Source organism: Apteryx rowi, unplaced genomic scaffold (assembly GCF_003343035.1).
Source record: "Apteryx rowi isolate R43461 unplaced genomic scaffold, aptRow1 scaffold_61, whole genome shotgun sequence".
In the NCBI taxonomy this organism is placed as follows: Eukaryota; Metazoa; Chordata; class Aves; order Apterygiformes; family Apterygidae; genus Apteryx; species Apteryx rowi.
The window spans coordinates 1,527,686-1,541,069 of record NW_020450883.1 but is presented as its reverse complement, the minus strand read 5'-3'; the positions used below and the strand labels follow the sequence as shown (position 1 = coordinate 1,541,069).

At 35.2% G+C, this 13,384-nt stretch overlaps 1 protein-coding gene across 1 annotated transcript in view; it reads left to right on the top strand.

Annotated features, from left to right (window-relative positions):
* PTPRD (protein tyrosine phosphatase, receptor type D) overlaps nt 1-13,384 on the top strand; it is a 283,005-nt gene that overhangs the window by 132,024 nt on the left and 137,597 nt on the right. Inside the window, exons 4-6 of the mRNA XM_026083567.1 lie at nt 10,411-10,599; nt 11,815-11,823; nt 12,547-12,564. Coding sequence (XP_025939352.1) covers nt 10,411-10,599; nt 11,815-11,823; nt 12,547-12,564 — 216 coding nt within the window. The remainder of the gene's footprint in view (nt 1-10,410; nt 10,600-11,814; nt 11,824-12,546; nt 12,565-13,384) is intronic.

Sequence of the window (13,384 nt, the reverse complement as noted above, 5' to 3'; positions counted from 1 at the left end):
TGGAAAAAAAAAAAAAAAGAAGAAGAAGAATACTTCAATTTTTTTCTAGAATGTGTATTGTACATTGTAACGATCAGCTTTGATCAGCTAGATGAAAGTTGGTGGGAAAATAATATTAAAAGAAATTTTGAAGTAGAGAAGCCTACCTATCCTCTACGTATAATCAAATTAATATTCAGTAAGCAAATGCTCACAGATATTGTTGAAGATTTTTTTTATTTATAATTAGGAGATATTCACTGTGACAGTAGACTGTAATAAATTTCATTTTATGCTGCCCATCACTGATTTTGACTTCATTACATTTTTGAGAGGTACCACTGAATTTCATGATTATTATGATGGGCTTATAGGTGTGAATCTGGACCTCAGAATGTAGAACAGTTTAAAAAATCATTTTTTCACATCATATGCTGAATGCCTGTTAAAAATAATAATTTTCAAATAATGCTTTCAGTTCAAAGAAAGCTGATATTTCAAATAGATCCAGTGATACAGTGCACTGTAAAGTGTATGGAACATGTTGGAATGATTTTCTCTGCAATACCATAAAATACGAAGCATTTATCTTTGAGTCTTCTGTGCTTTAGGCTGGTGTTTCTGTCTTTCAGTCTTCTCTGACAGAGAGAAAGCCAGTCTGAAATACTGTTAAGTAAACAGAAAAGGGTAAAGCTCTCAAACAAAGGAAATATGATTTATCCTTGTTGTGTTCCCGATCCTGTTCCACTGTTCTCTCTAGGTTTAAGTTTTTCAGTTGCAAATCCCAGTCTTCATGTACTGTCTTCCACAACCTTTTTTTTTTTTTTTTTTGTACTTAGGGAATACCAATGATCCACTGCAGACATCATCAGTGATTCATGTTCTCATATCAGTGCATGTTAATTTTCTGCTTTAAGGCACGTGAAAAAGTCAAGACCTAGCTTCAGATTATTGGCAATATAATGTGGTGCAACTAGTGGAGTAAGTTGCAAAGAGAATTATAGCAAAGCTGGGTAAATCCTGTTTTATTCTGTATTCAGCATGATATGAATTTATCCCCACATCATTCCATATTTACAGTTCCATAAAAAATACTAGCTGCTGTTGCTAGATAAGTATACAAGAGTCGTGCCTGAAGTGCATCTCTCTCCTTCAGTCTTCCAGGATGCCTGCCTGAGTCTGCTCTTTTAGCAGTTTGCAGTAGCTCTGTAGCAGCCATATGGTTACCGGTGTGAAAACTGGTGTGGCCAGGTACAAGTGCTAGTTCATAATGGATCAGGCAGAGTGCAGCTTTGCCTTACTGGGTGCTCCGTTCCTCCTTTGCAGACGGACCTCTGTCATGCCTAATCTCTCCTGCTAGAAAGCATGACTGGAAAACGAATGTTTTCCTCCACGTGATAACACAGAATACAAACATTTTCATCTATGACAAATGTGTTTCCTATTAAATGTGAAAAGTGTTAAATTCCAGTCTACTCCCATTTACTTTAGTCTGGCAGCAGCAAAATTGCAGGTAGATTCAGTAGAAATTTCAGGCCGAGGCTGATTATGCCATTCTTATTTTGGGGGCAGGAGGCGTTTTTAATCTGTAGCAGGATATAATTAGTTGCATTTGTTTGTGCAAAATTATGATTGTGACATCATGAATCTGTGAGTCTTTTCTGAGAACAAGACCTTTAAAATGTTGGCTACCCTAGTCTTGAAGAACAGATGTTATATAAAACAGGTGTTACGTAAAACATGTTTTAAGCCACAGGTATTCTTTGAGCCCTTAAGTGAGGGTCCACTGAATCTCTATATAACTCCATACTCACTAAAGGATATTTATCAGACAGTAGTAATTATCAAATTTGGACATAGAACTGTGAGAAAGCTGGAGTTGTACTTCTGTTTTTTAAGCAATATTTGTCCTCTTCTACACAGAAAGCTCTCCTGTCCTTCTCTTCTAGAAGAGAAGAAAATTGATTTGTTTCCCCCAGAAGAATATACCCTCTAACTTCCTCGTCTTGACACTTCGTTGATATTGTTGCATCTTGACCTGAGCTGGTGCTTTGGAAACTCACCCCAAGCACAAAGGAAATCCATGCCTGCTCATTTCTTTCTCCTAGGCCTATCTTTGCCTGTTACAGATACATAGGCGTCTTCTTGATATCTGTGAGACAGAGGGAATGTTTTCATAGATGGAAAGACAAATAGGAGACATCCCTCTCTCTTATTCAGAAGGGTGGAGAGTTAGGACTGGAGCACACCCATTCCCTCCACAGCCAGGCCACTGGGAAGAGCTTCACTGTCCAGTAATAAAGGAAATTCTGTTGTCCTGCAGCTACTGCTTCTGTTAAAAATTCCTACAGATTCAAAGATTTTGTGTATTTTATCATTTGACAATATTTTGGATTTTGTCTTTAACTCAGAAATATTAGAAAAGCATGACGTAAGGTATTGCATTGTTGTCTTATATTTTCTTATTTCATCCAAGCGTCTTCTTAAGTGATAGACAGACATTGATAGTGGCGGAAAGAAAAAGAAAAAAAAGCCAAACAATGGGAAGCTACTGTATGTATTGATATTTGTGTCACAGTCACCTAGCTATAGTCAGGTAAGCGTTATGAAAATTTTAAATATGCTTTTCAGTCCAATGAAAAGAAAAGCTGCACTACATTTAGAAAAACTGCATATTTTGTACCCATATTATTAATATAGTGTAGTGCTCAATAATATTGAGTTTCATGGGACTTCCCTTCAGCTGAGTTTTTCCAGTGTTCATTGTCTGGCCTGAGAACATATCTCATCTCTCTTTTTCCTCATTCTCTTTATCATTAATACCATTTTTTCATTTGTGTTTCGTCATTATGTTTGCTGTTTATTGAAATACTGCAATAATATCCAAATCTCTACATCTGTATTGGTGCTTTGTTATACCAAGCACTATAAAAAAGTTGGAATGTATAGCTGCTATATGAATAACTTACCATTTATGACCCAGGCATCTATGGTCAAGGCTTAAGGGATACAATTTCATCATCCTTATTCCTCATTTCTCTCTTCTAAGAGATGAAACTCTAGGTATTCTGGGGCACCTTTCTACCCCCTTATCAAAATGAAAATCCTCCGCTTTACCTTTCCAAAATTCACAAGCTTAACTCTGAACTAGAAAGGCAGAAAGCTAATATTATTCTAATAGGAAAACAAGATTTAAACAAATCTGATGGTTTCCCCACTAAAGTTCCATTGTCACCTACCTAAGTTTTGCAGCTGTGACATTGATGCAGTAAGTATAGTTTATAGTTGTCAGTTTGGGTTATGAAGCATTTAGACTGCATTAGAAAAGTATTCAATAAAATTACAGAATTAATAATGCATCATCTCTGAAGCTTGTGTAACATCAGTGACAGAAATGGCTGCAGTCACCAGCTGTTACCTCAAGAATCTTCTAAGGCAGTCCAATCCGTCCAACTGTCCTTGAATTATCATTCTTTTAGGTTTAAAGTGGATAGATAGTGCATATAGTGCAAAAGGGGAGGGAAGAGGGAGAAAGAGACAACTCCTTTGCTAGACAGACCACTCATTTTTTATTTCATCATCTTTCGTGAAGTAAGAAAAAAGATGTTTGTGCTCTTTTTTCAGTTCAAGAAAGTATTTCTTTATTGTGATATTTGTTGGTTGGTACTTAACAATGTGATGTAATTACTAATAAAAGCTGTCATAGGTATTTATTAATATCAGTATTTTAACATAGACTATTAATGAATAGAAAGAAAACAAAAATAAAAAATTGCCTTATGATCATGTATTCTGGACCGGTCTTTATATTCCGACCATTAACATGAGAAGAGAGCTTTATGTACATATGAATCTGTTGCTGATCTCACTATTTACCTGCAGCATAAAGTGGTGGGAAAAATCAAAGCTTAAAGACAAGGCTACCATCATGGCACTGTTGTAATTTTTTTCCATCTATTTTTAAAATGAAAATAAGGAGGATGTAAAAACACAGATATTAATATGTTAAAAATATGGGCTAGATAGAGCAATCATGCACTCCCTTAATCTTCATTCTTGGTAAACCCCAATTTAACCCTGATTTAATATAATCCTAATCCTAACCTTGTCTGGAAACTAGGCCTCGAATTAGAAATGGTAATCATGAAAATTCATATCACTGTCCTTTGCCATGCTCTTGTCTGTCTTGTCTTGTCTTGCCCAATGTAAAATACATGTAGCTGAATTTTTGTGACATTTCCGTGTGGCATGCTGTATGCTCTCACCTTTGGAGATTTACTATTTTTTTTATAAAAGTATGATTCCGTGCACTTAAAACACTACTTTTCATTTCCTGCCTTTTTTTCATTACCATGACTCTGGCCAGTAAGAAGGATGAAGAAATCCCTTCATCTTTGAAGACATGGCCTTTTCTATTCCCCTTTCTGTGCCCAGTAAGCAGAACAGATATCCAAAAGTTCAGGCATGCCCAAATTTGAGCATATAATGTTCAGGTGATATGTTTTGCTGCAAACTGAAGCAGTGCCTGAGCACAAACATGAGAATAAGACCTTATTTTGAGGCCTGCTTTTTTATATAAATGATGACTCTCCAAATATTAATCCTTGTCATTCAATATTTCATTGTTACAGGAGAGCTGTTGGTGTCAGTGAGACAGGCCACCTGGAAAAGAGCTTGCTGTATGTAGTCTTTAATTCAGCACATGTTGAGAATTGGCAAAAGAAAGTACAAATTCCTTTTATATTTTCTTGTCCTTATAAAGACAACAAATTCGGTAAAACAGAGGATTTATTTAAGGCTAAATGCTAATAACAATGAATGTTAACTGACTTAATGCAATGTGAAATTGCTGCTTCAACATTCATACAAATGATAATTCAGTCAGTCTAAGTGGCCCTGTGTTCTGTTATATAGACATTACTTCACAATTTGCAGGATAATTGCATACAGAGCTACTAAACAAATTTGTTTTCTTTTGCAGCAAAAGCACTTTGCCCACCTCTTCAATATGTGAAGAATATTTTTAAATGTATGTTTTTCAGTGGGGTGGTATGGGCAGCTGTTCTTATGTTGAATATTTAGCAAATGTTAGTAAGTCTCAGATCATCTTATCAATGTCCAATTTCCTTTACTTGTGTGATATAATTGTCTGAAATTTAAGATAAATCCCAATGGATACCTATATCTATTCCTACGATGCAGCTATTACCATCTTTTAGTGATTTGTAACACAGCTAAGTAGAAGTATCAATCTGTATATAATAGCTTTGAACAGAGAAGCCTGTGAAAAGAATTTATAGTGTGTTATAGTGTGTTCATAATTACTTTTTTTGGCAAAATTTTACTTTGTAAATTATTTCAGTAGGAATAATGTTTATTAACTGGCCATTTTCTGATGCTTTATATCATTTCAATCCACATTCGTCTTTTATTTATAATTAGAAACTGCTTTGTTTGTATTTTTTTAATTTATTCATATGCATAGTTCTTCAATAATAGTACAGAATACCAATTTTGCTACAAAATGTTGATTTTACTCTTCCCCCCCACCTTTTATTTTACTGTTTTCAATCCTGTGCTCAGTTCAATTGCAGGAAGAATGATTTTGAATAATATGGTCATGATGTCAAAACAGTGCAAATGATATGCTGCTGCCATCTGGAATAGTGAAAATAAAAGCTTTATTTACACTGTTCTTTGAAATAATAAACTTTATTGCAGCAGTTTATCTTCAGTATCTGTAGTGTATTCTGAGAATACTCCATGTGTGCCTTTTTATTCCATGAGCTGCAGAATGACTAAAATTTGCCAATAGCAAAGCCATCGGTGAATCTTTAAATAGGCTTTTTTTCCTCTTAAGTAGTTTGGAAAACCAGCCTCCATTTCCACAAAGAGAATAATTGGTTCACATACGACAACATTTTTAAAAGGCACAGTGAAATAGTGGATACATATCAGAACTATCTTAGTCAAATTACACAGATTAAACTGCAGGTAAATACGGCTGTTCTGAAACGTGTGCCTCTATGGTGCAAATAGTTAATGGGGAGGGATATACTTATACCAGTTTTACTCAGTATTCTTATCAACCATCTAGTCTTGGACCGTGGTGTCATTACCTTGCCTTCATACTCTGTAACTCATAGTCATGGTAACACAATTTGCTTTGGGTACTTTACTTTTGGACTTAAAATATGTAACTTGCTAATGTAATCTTAATATATTCTAAGTGAGAAAAGTATTCATAGCATACTGACTTCCTTGTTAAATCAGATTGTCAGGGAGGTTCAGCAAGGTACATATAGAGAACTCAAGACTTTAAGACTGAATCTATTTTTAAAAGCTGTCACTCTTCTCTTTTCTAACAAGGACTAGTCATGATCTGGAAGTTTTTTTGTCCCCCCCCCACACACACACAGGAGAAATAGTCAAAATGTTAGGAAAGTGTTGTGTCATAGGCATGGAAAAAATTCGTTGTGTTTCTCTTCGTTTGCCCCTTTGTTGTACGCCTGGGTAGATTAATGATGAAGAGTCAAATCCATTCTACTGGGTGTGTTCCTTTCCTCTGTTGTGCTGGCTGTTTTAGATGGGAGTTTCAAAGCTTGCTTTTATTTTTTTTTTCCTCCTACCTTTACTGCCACAGGTTTAAAGACTTACTGTCTCCTGAGTCTTTTCATAAGAATATTCTTTAGTGTGTCCAAAGAAACCATATCCATTGGGAAGGCTGGAAAATTTGATCTTTTTCAAAGGCTTTTTAGATGCTTAAAGATGCTGGATTTGTTTTAAGACCTGATTTTTTAAGACCTGAAATTTTGAAATTAACTATCTTCAAGGATGAAAGTGGAAGCTGATTTTTCCCTGATTCACACAGTCTGTGAAGGAACTTCCTCAACATCTTAATATGTCCTTGACTTTGGATGGTTCATGTCAGATGATGTATTGTTCTCGAATACATCCTATGTGGGAATTACTCCTTTTGACTACATCTTACTGTTAGGTATATGCTTTATAGATAAGTTCTGCATAGGGACACCTAGCCCTCCAGATGGTAGCTGGATATGAGAATCAACTCAGTCATTTTTAATAATTTCTGCTGATATTTCTGATGTTACCTTTTGCTGTTCATTGAATAACTGCTTCTTCCGAGGAGCTCTGATAAAGGAACAATTTGGATCTGTAGGCCAGGATGGTGAGAATCATTTTCTATCCTCTGAAGACACAAAAGCTGCTGGAAAAGGCCAGTAAGCTATAGCTGGTGCACTTATATATTGGAATCATTAAAAAGAGTCCTATAGAAAAGACATATAGATCTTCTAGTGCATAATTTACTTTAAGGCAATATAGGAGGAAATTCAGAATTCCAAACCTGCAGAATGGAGTCATCCTGTGATTGCAGTGTAGAAATTCAGAGGAGGGGGAAGGCAAAGAAAATAATTGTGTTACAGAAACTACGCAGTTATTCCAAAAGGATCCTGCCTACACTTATCACCAGAAAAAGAGCTCCAAACAGACTTTCTTCTATAAGAATCTTTAATTTTTCCAGTGTCAGCAAAACATATGATGTGTTTAAGGAATAAATGCTTATTGAGCAAGTCATTGCTGTATACACAACAGAATTTTCAAGTAAAAAACAATTTACAGAAACTCAATTAGACTAACTCTTCTTTCTTTGTATGGTTACTTTTTGGTACATCGCAATTTAACTTGAAATGCAGGTATTTCAAAATGCTGTTCCATCAAAATTACTGTTTACACATACAAGTTGAGTTTGAGTCTCTACTCAAAATATTGTTGTATTTTGGTGAAGGCAAGTTCAACTCTAAAACAAGTTCAACAACATGCTAAATTATGTGTCGGACAATGACTGTAGAGGTTAATGTGCTTTGTCCATATTTGTTGCCGAGAAGGGAAGCACTTTGGCGTAACCAGCAACAGAGGTAAAAATCTCGAAGAGATTTTTTTGCAGATGAACAGTGTCAAAGAGACTGATGCACAAAGAGGAAGTTTGGAAATACTTTCCAAGAACAACTGTAATAGGAAACAAGGCAAGACAGTTTCATATCATTCTCTTGTAAGGGTTCATGTAGTAAGCAGTTGCCTCTCTCTATAGTTTAGATCATACACCCAGTGAAAAAAAAACTCTTATAGAGCTCTTCCAGCAATTGGAAATGATACTAGGACAATACTAAAGGCATAATGGAATGTAGCTTTTAATAGTGGCTCATGCTAAGACCCCTAACACCTAACAAATTGAAAGAATGTGCTGTATTTCTTAATCTTTTGTATCTGCCATCCTAAACAAAATATGCATTACATATATGACTCATTAAGCACAAGGACAGAGTAATCTGTCCTTTAATGGTCTCTCAAAATGACAGTACCAAATGGCTTTGAGAAGGTCAAGTCTGATTTAAATTGTTGATGAATTAGAAGCTAATTCACTAGAACTGAATATTAATATGAAACAGTGGTATATATTGCAGTTTAGAACCTAATAAGCATATTAATGAGCAGTAGAAAATATTTTTCTTTTCACCTTATGTAAAATTGTAAAACTACCAATATATCACAAATTTGTAAGTTATTTTTTCTATTACTATGGCTGAGAGGCAGTTGTTCCTTGATTTGACACTCAGCTCTGTTGCCCAGTGTGTTTGATGATCTGTCAAACTTGGTATCATCAAACTGTAAAGACAGTTTTATACAAATCACTAATAAATTTAGAGAGAAAAAAAGCAATTAACATCTTAAAAACTAAATCCACTGAGATAAGCATTCCAATTAGAAATTCCATTATTTCCCCAGTCTGTTTTGTGTTGAATATTGGGTTTTATTGCCAAATACCTGAAAGCCAGATTGGAAATAAGCCACAACTGTCAAAGTATAACAGTTCTGGGTATTTGAATCTGTTACATTGTGATGTTTCTCATGAAAATTTAATGAAGAGCATTCATTCAAAGAGGTTCTATGCATAAGGGGGACGGATGGAATTTAATTACCCTTATTAAAAATAAGAAAGGAAAGCTCTTTACTACTCCATCCCATTAGTATGCAAGATAGATTATCTTTGTTGTGCACTTGTGTATCTGCAAAAGGGTCTCCAGAGTGTTCTTTATGAGCCAAGAAAGAAAGGAAAGGTCATGAAAATGCGTTTAAACGCTTCCTCTGTGTCATAAGTCAAATCTTGTCAGTTATGCCCAAAGCAAATACTTCATGTTTATAAATGCATACGAAACATACATTTCTTTGGGAAGAGCCTATAGCTAGTGAAGCATTTGACACCACGGATTTGTAGAGATACTGGCTCTGATGAGTTATGCAGACTTACTGGAGAATTGTGCTTACTATAGCAGAGCAATTTTTTTTATGTGTGTGTGTGTTTTGGGGTTGTTTTTGTTTTTTTTTTAAGTCTGTTGGAAGTGCTTAGGTAGCCCTTTGGGAAACAGCAGCCCCCTGGGGACTGCAAAGCAAGTCGGATACACTTGCTTCTACATCTTCTTCAAAAATCTCTGAAGACTTCCCTGAGATTATTGAAAAAGATCACACAGTTTCCATGCAAAGAAAGTTGACATTAAACAACTCTTTCTGTGTTTATAGTGTTACCTGCTAGCGTGTATGATTCTAAGAGGGCAAATTGCAGTTGTTCAGTATTTCTCAAGGTTATATTTCACTATTGAAACCACTAGGGCAAGTGTTTTTGACTGTAACTGAGTGGTTTGGTTGACATAGCTATATTCATTCAAAATCGTGATAAAGATCCTCCCACTTGAAGTTTGATATTTGCATAGCCACAAAGTCTGTGGTAGCTCAGTGTTTTGCAGTCTTGTAATGCATTCATCCACACAGTGCTTCTCTGAGGTAGTAAAGCACTGTTATCCCTATATTACAGATTGACACCTGAAGCACAGTTAGATTAAGTGTTAAGACCAACAACAGATAGGTAGTTTGTGAAAAAGCAAAAAAATTAACTTGACCTAACTTAAGTCCCAGGCCAGATCTCAGACTATGTGATCATACTTCCTTTTGTGCTTATCTCACAGAAAGAAAGGGATTTTTCACACTATTTCACATGCACTAATAGAGCTACTTAAAAGAGGAGCAGCATCTCTGTTAAAAAATACTGTAGTGGGAATCTAATGAATATGCACAATAAACAGTGCCTAAGCTGATTTATTGCATTTTATAAGTAATTATAAAGTTTGTATAAGTAATTATAAAGCCTACTTTTTATGGATCTTCCATTTTGTATCAACATATTGACCACTGTAAGTGACCCAAAGTACTGCCTGAGTGTCTGCATTTGTATCAATTCTTTGCATATTGGCAGTTCTTAGGGGAAGCTTCCACGTTAAGCTGCCTGTCAGTCGGGCTTTTCGTGAGTCACTAGACAGCTGAAATGAAATCCTGCATAATCATATATTTGTTTTGCAGAGGATCAGATTCCCCGGGGTTTCCCCACCATTGATATGGGTCCACAGCTGAAGGTGGTTGAACGGACTCGTACAGCTACTATGTTATGTGCAGCCAGTGGCAATCCTGATCCCGAAATAACTTGGTTCAAAGATTTCTTACCTGTTGACACAAGCAACAACAACGGCCGCATCAAGCAGTTGCGATCAGGTAGGGTCTTGTTACTGTTTCCACTAACGCCCAGAGTTGTTCTCTCTCACCTTTTCTTTCTTTTCTTTCTTTCCTTTTTAATTTTTTTATTTATAGGTAATAATTTCTCTTCCTCCTCTCTTTTCTGTGTTACTGAGTGTGTTGTCCATGTCTGTGATGTTGTCATAGCCTTTTCTAGAGTCTGTCTCTCTGTGTGTTTTGCAGCTTCTGTTTACTCCACATTGCTCACTGCTGTGACTGTACTTTTTGATAATTTTTTTCTTTACTGCTTTTTGCAGTACTTGATGGATCCATTTTCTCCTCTTTCTTTCTTCTTTCCTTTTAATTTTTTTTAACAAATTTATTTCAACATTGGACTTCATTCAGAAATTGCAAGGAGTACCAATGGTTATATTCATCAAAACCAAAACCTGCATATTAGACACTTTAATTAAAATTTAAAATGTGTTTTGTGCTGTCTTTTCCACATTTGACTCCACCAAAGATTAGCCAGTTTGGACACATCTTCTTTCCTCTCACGAGTACATAAAACACAATACTTTTTCCCATGCACAATTATACCTTAAAAAAAAGGAAATAAAAAAAAGGAAAAGAAATCCTTGGGTAACCTATGGAATGAAGGCTTTTTGCTGGCTGAGCGTTTTTTCAACACATTTAGCCACAGTAGTGTGCGCCCACGCAAAGCTTTATGAATCCTACGTTGTCTGGATCTACAGAAGCCTGCTTTTGGTGTAGAATCCAGCTTTTGCTGCTCTCTCTCTTTGCCCGTTGCACCTCCCTAGCAGTCCTTTCACTCTCCTCCCGCCCTAGTTTATTCTTTTGCTCTCTTTAGATTTAAAAGAAAAAAAGACTCTAAATTTATAAAGTTTAAACCTTATCCCTAAATAATATAATGGGGATATAATGAACTTTTTTGTTTGGCAATTGTAGTAGATATCATTGTAGAATCTAAGTTGTTTAATCACGTGTCTTCCCAGAATTCTCAGCTTTTGACCTGTCCTGTGATGTTAAATCGTCTTGTTAACTGACTCTTTGCTTGTTGTCAGCAGAACTGTGTAAATTAACCTTCTGTTAATGTAAATTAAGAATTAATTTTTCACATGTGACATAGATGATTTAGTATATAAAGCTTTAACTGAAAACTTTGTACCAAATTATAAGGAATATAATAATATTTTTATGCTGTCTTTCTTCTCTCCGTATTTAAATCTCCAGAATCTATTGGTAAGTGCTTAGTTCTGAAGCGCACTTCACCCCCACTAATTTCCATATTCAGAATATTATTATTATTATATTATGATTACTATTATTATTCTTAAAATGCATGGCATGCATTTTACTAACAGTCAGTGTAGTCACCAGATCCTTATAGTGGCGCACACGCACACCTCCACAGAAATGTTGTCGTATCAGTCATAGCAACACCTAGAAGAAACAATACACATTTATCACATAGATGTAGAACAGTAAATGCCATAATCCAGCCTAAACTGCAGTGTTTGTTTCCAGATAGTCTTCAGTGTATCCTCTCTTTTTATATATATATAGATTATATATATATATATTTAAATAGAATATAGAATATCCAGTATTTTCCTAAACTATGTAATAAGTATAGTATTGTAAAGTTTCCTTTAAGTACTCGAGGCATATTCAATATATATCTAACCCTATATAACCAAACACGTAAGAACTCAGAGGCTACTCTGAGAATGGCAGTGCAGCCAATTGTAGCCTTTGCCCTTTGTGGTACAATGCAACTTGCTTTTATAACCTGATAATACTATCTAATATATTCCTGTTTTAACAGTATAGTAAAAGTTTCTCTTAAGACCTTATTTAATTCTGTAAATCTAATTTGATTCTTCTTCCAAAGCCCTAGCCTCCTTCTTCTCGTACTAATGCTTCTTCTTTCTAATCTTATTTGCATTCATATTATCCACCCAGGTGGTACACCAATAAGAGGTAAGAGTGCTGAACTAACGTTCACAGAATGATCTTACTCATTCTTTCTGTCCTTTCATCCATCTCATCTTTGTCCTGTTTTTTTTTTTTTTCTTAAAAGAAAGAAGAAAAAAAAAACAACCACAGAAATGTTCATCATCTTAATTTTTTTCCTTTGTCCTGTTTGGTTATGATCAGTGACTCTCATATTGTGACCTTTCTTTCTGCACACTCCCCTTTCCTTTCCCTTTTTCGTTTGTTCATTAAAAAAAATAAAGAAATGATAATTTGATTTGTGATATGCTTCAAAGAAAGCATATCCCGGTCTTCTGGCCATAGCCCAGTCACAGCGTACCATTTGTCCCTCTTTTTTTCTTTTTCTTCTTCTTCTTCTTCTTCTTCTTTTTCTTCTTTTTCTTCTTTTTTTTTTCTTTTTTTTCCTTCCTCTTTTTTTTTTTTTGTCCAACTGGAGCAAAAAAAGATCATTTTTTTTCTTCCTTAGCTGTTCTTGTCCTGGACCAAAGCCAAGATGGTCTGGAGAACAGTAGCAGACATGCAGAAGACAACATGGAATATCTTCTTTTTGTCTTGTCTTTCAAAAAAGGTTTTTGTTTTTGTTCTTCTTCAGTCCTTTTTTCTTTTAACTTTATAAAGTTGAAAATAATTTCCCCCCCTACAAGATTGCAGAAATGTTTTTTTCCTCCTTTATTGTTTTTTGGTTTTCTTTTTCTTGGAGTTATCTCATCTCTGGATTTTTGGAACTTCTAATCTACAGGCTTTGGAACTGAAAGGTTGATGACATTATTCTTGGTGGTATGTGGTATTGTTGGTTTTTGATACT